The sequence below is a fragment of the Pituophis catenifer genome, unplaced genomic scaffold (genome assembly GCF_029215685.1).
Source record: "Pituophis catenifer annectens isolate HBS135680 unplaced genomic scaffold, rPitCat1.0.hap2 SCAF_2, whole genome shotgun sequence".
In the NCBI taxonomy this organism is placed as follows: Eukaryota; Metazoa; Chordata; class Lepidosauria; order Squamata; family Colubridae; genus Pituophis; species Pituophis catenifer.
The window spans coordinates 194,675,462-194,680,091 of record NW_027256882.1 but is presented as its reverse complement, the minus strand read 5'-3'; the positions used below and the strand labels follow the sequence as shown (position 1 = coordinate 194,680,091).

Below are 4,630 nucleotides of genomic sequence, written 5' to 3'. Positions count from 1 at the left end.
TTTGCCTCATTTTAGGACCTTTCTTGCCACCGTTATTAAATAAATCACTGCAGTTGTTAAGTTAGTAACATGGTTGTTAAGTGAATCTGACTTCCCCATTGACTTTGCTTGTCAGAGAGTCACAAAAGATGAACACATAATCAAGGACACTGTAACTGTCATAAATACATGACAGTTGCCAAGCATCCAAATTTTGATTATTTGACCAATGGGGATGCTGCAATGGTCGTAAGTGTGAAAATCGGCCATAGTTCACTTTTTTCAGTGTTGTTGTAACTTCTAAAAGTCACTAAACAAATGGTTGTAAGTCAAGACTACCTGTAATAAAGGTAAGGTATAAATAAAGAATAAATAAATATTTGATGTACAAAAAAACAGCTGACTTTTATTTTTGCATTACTAAACCTCCGGGTGATATGAAAATTCACTTAATTCTTTGACATTTCTAATATACAATAAATATGAAATGTTGTAGGTATAGACGTTTTTGTTGGTTGAGTTTCATCCATGGTCTGTATGTTCTATGTTCCATGCCATATTTCATTTCGCAAATATTTCCTTGAATAATATAGTTCACCCCAACTCTTTCTTTTTAGCATGTAGTTCTGAAAGACAATAGTGAGAGTGATGTTCTTTTCTTCCAGTTAATTGTGATTGTGATTGAATTTCTATCCTCTTGCAATCTCACTTTTTTCCATTTCTCCAGATGAAGCCCAGGATGGATGCAGTGACAAACAGTAATAACCAGAGCCTTGGACAACTTGTGACGGAGTTCATTCTGTTAGGGTTTCCTCAGGTCCAGGTTTTAGAAATTTTCCTTTTTGCAATCATCTCTATTATTTTTACTCTCACTCTCTTGGGCAATCTGATTATCATCAGTGTTGTAATAACTGATGCTCATCTTCATACACCCATGTACTTTTTTCTGGGAAATCTTTCCCTTCTGGAAATATTCTTCACCTCAGCCATTGTGCCCAAGATGTTGACTAACTTGCTGGCTAAGAAGAAGACCATCTCATTTTCAGCTTGCATTGCTCAGTGTCACTTCTATTTCTTCCTGGGGTCCACTGAGTTGCTTCTTCTGAGTGTGATGTCCATTGACCGCTATGTCGCTATCTGTAACCCACTGCGTTATCCCATCATAATGAACAGTCATGTCTGCATCTCTCTAGTGGTTAGTTGTTGGGTGGGTGGCTTTTTGCATATCCTGTGGCCAACAGTAGTGATATCCCAGCTCCCTTTCTGTGGCCCAAATGTAATCAATCACTTCTTTTGTGACAGCACCCCACTCTTGAAGCTTTCCTGTTCTGACACACAGCTCATTGAACTTGTTGATGTGCTTCTTGCTTCCTTTATGCTTGTGGGCACTCTATTGCTCATCACAGTATCTTACATCTACATTATCTCCACTGTGCTTAGGATCCCATCAGCCACTGGGAGGCGCAAGGCTTTTTCTACCTGTGCCTCACATATCACAGTGGTGACAATCTATTATGGCAGTTCCATTTTTATGTATGCTCAGCCAGCCCAGAGCTCCTCTCTGGAGTTCAACAAAGTGGTGGCCATTCTGACAGCTGTGGTGACACCACTTCTAAACCCCCTTATTTACAGCCTGAGAAATGAAAAAGTGTTGGACGCCCTGAAAGGAATGATGAAGAGGAAGCATGCTTCCCAGAGAAGCAGATAATTTTTGATATGATTTCTTATCTTCCATGCAAATCTACCTTAATCAATACAAGGTTTGTCATGGATCCTACGAATTAGCTGCTGTATGTGGAAGAGGCATGAACTCCATGATGAACCAAACACTGTGTTAATGCTTGGGCTTTGTTTTAATCTCCTTTTTTTCTGATGAGATGAGATTCATTGATGAATCCAATGAATATCAAAGCTGAATTACTGTAATACTTGAAGCCTAAACTGAAAGTTCAAGAGAACTATTTTTGTTGAATCATAACAACAAACCTGTATTAAATATTAAAATAAGTTCAGTTGCTGGAAAACAAAGAGACAAACAGTTAAATTTAAATTAAACAATTAGCCTGCCCTTCTGATTTTTTTTTTTCATTTTTAACTTGTAAATTTTAATCTTGTTTGAATTTTGTTTTTTCATGTGCTTTTAGATATGTTTTAAATGGTTTTATTATGTTGTTTGTAAACCTCCCAGAGTCACTTAGGTGAGTTGGGCAGTGTTGAAATGTAATAAATAAATAAATAAATAAATAAATAAATAAATAAATAAATAAATAAATAAATAAATAAATAAATAAAATCTTTTTATTTTTTAAAAAGTGGAGAAATTAAAAAATAAAGAAAAAGAAGTTTGCTTTTCCCCCTTCTGTTGTAGGCTATTGTGTGGAAAGTAGTCTTTGCACCTTCCTTTCTTATAGATTTGCTTTTCATTTATTTGCATTGTTGATAAGTTTTAATAAAAGTCTAAATTGTTTTTAAAAACAATTTGAACAGCATCTGAGTAATTTGTATGGAGCAAAGCTCCATTTGGGAAGAATACTTATTTTGCACAACATATGGTAAATCTATACAAACAGATCAATGAAATTGGCTTCAAAACAAATTCTCTTCAGTATAATTCAGAATGATGACTCTTTTTTCATTGTAAACACTAGTCCTGTCACGGCTCTAGTAAAGCCAGAGAAGGACCCTGAGGAAGTTTTCTTAACTTCCTCAGAGAAAGGTAGAAACCACATAAAATAAAGTTGGACTGGAAGACCTCTAAGGTCCCTTCCAAACAGAGGTGGGTTTCAACAGGTTCTGTCCATTTCTGGAGAACCGGTAGCGGAAATTTTGAGTAGTTCGGAGAACCGGTAGTAAAAATTCTGCCTGGCCCTGCCCCCATCTATTCTCTGCCTCCTGAGTCCCAGCTGATCGGGAGGAAATGGTGATTTTGCAGTAACCTTCCCCTGGATTGAGGAGGGAATGGAGACTTTACAGTATCCTTCCCCTGGAGTGGGGTGGGAATGGAGATTTTACAGTATCCTTCCTCTGCCACGCCTACCAAGCCACGCCCACCAAGCCATGCTCAGGGCCGGATTTAGATGAAAAGAGGCCCTAGGCTATTCCACTTATGAGGCCCTTTCACCAGTGGTGGGATTCAATTTTTTTAACAACAGGTTCTGTGGGCGTGGCTTAGTTGGGGGTGTGGCTTGGCAATCATGTGACTGGGTGGGCGTGGCTAGCTGGTCACGTGACTGTGTAGGCGTGGGTAGCTCGTCATGTGACCGGGTGGGCGTGGCTATGTGCATAGACTTTTTTCAGAGGGCTGAAAAAAGTCATTTCTGACTGGGTTTCGCACTTTTGACCGGTCCTCACACTTATGACCATCCTCATATTTATGCCCGTGCAGCTTTCTTAACAACCATGTCACTCATTTCACAACTGCTTCTCTTCACCATGGTGACAAGATAGGGCAAAAACGTAAAATGTGAGGACAGTCGTAAGTTCAAGGACTGGTCAAAAGTGCGAGGACCAGTCAAAAATAACTTTTTCAGCCCTCTGAGTCGTCCATATGCACGAAAGGACTACCCAGAGGGCTGAAAAAAGTCATTTCTGACTGGGCCTCGCACTTTTGACTGGTCCTCACACTTATGACCATCCTCACATTTATGCCCATGCAGCTTTCTTAACAACCATGTCACTCATTTCACAACTGCTTCTCTTCACCATGGTGACAAGATAGGGCAAAAACGTAAAATGTGAGGACAGTCGTAAGTTCGAGGACTGGTCAAAAGTGCGAGGATCAGTCAGAAATAACTTTTTCAGCCCTCTGAGTAGTCCATATGCATAAAAGGATACAGCAATAGAGAGGGATGAAGGAAGGGAAGGGAAATTAGAGTAGGAGGGAGGGTAAGAGAGGGAGGAAGAGAGGAGGAGAAGGAGAAAGGAAGAGGAAGTAGGAAGGAGAAGAAGAGGGGGAGGAAGAGAAAGTAAGAAGGAAAGAAAAGAGAGAGGTGGTAGGTTTGAGGAGAAAGATTGCTGTACAATAAAAAAGATGAAAGGGAAGAAAGCCAACCCCAAACAAACATAAAGATATTAAGATAAAGAATGAATTGTTAAACTTTAAAGAATAAAAGAGAACAAATATGAATAAATAACAATAATTAGAAACACACATACAAACATACAATGTATTTTCTTTGAACAGAGTATTTGGCCGGTTCACAAATTTAAACAGTGTTTAGTCATTTCAATTAAATTTACAATTTCTATATTTCCTTTTTGCCATATTTATTCCTCCTCTATTTTTGTAAAAAACCAATATTACCCTTCATCCTCATCTCTAATCTTAATCAAATTCAATTTTTCCCTTCTATTCTATATTATACCCCTTCCCATTGTCATCTATTTTTATATCCATCCTCACATTGGTTAATTATGTAATATTAGTTGTTTAATATAAATTCAACATTTTAATATAAATCAATTAGTTATATAACTACCTTTTTTGTATATTAATCAATATGAACATGAATATTCCAATTATTTCCATGCAATCCAATTTCTTACAAATCCATTAATTATATTTACCAATAATAATAAACCAAATAATTTCCCCCATATATTCTTCCAAACCACAACTTAACCATTTCTGCTTTCAGAAATGTACAATTAA

The 4,630-nt window shown here is 37.5% G+C and overlaps 1 protein-coding gene across 1 annotated transcript; it reads left to right on the top strand.

Moving 5' to 3' along the window:
• Nucleotides 1-706: 706 nt before the first annotated feature.
• Nucleotides 707-1,687, top strand: LOC139311055 (olfactory receptor 6M1-like). The gene has a single exon (XM_070935384.1). It carries the CDS (start codon nt 707-709, stop codon nt 1,685-1,687), a length of 981 nt encoding a protein of 326 aa, XP_070791485.1.
• The last annotated feature ends 2,943 nt before the right edge of the window (nt 1,688-4,630 follow it).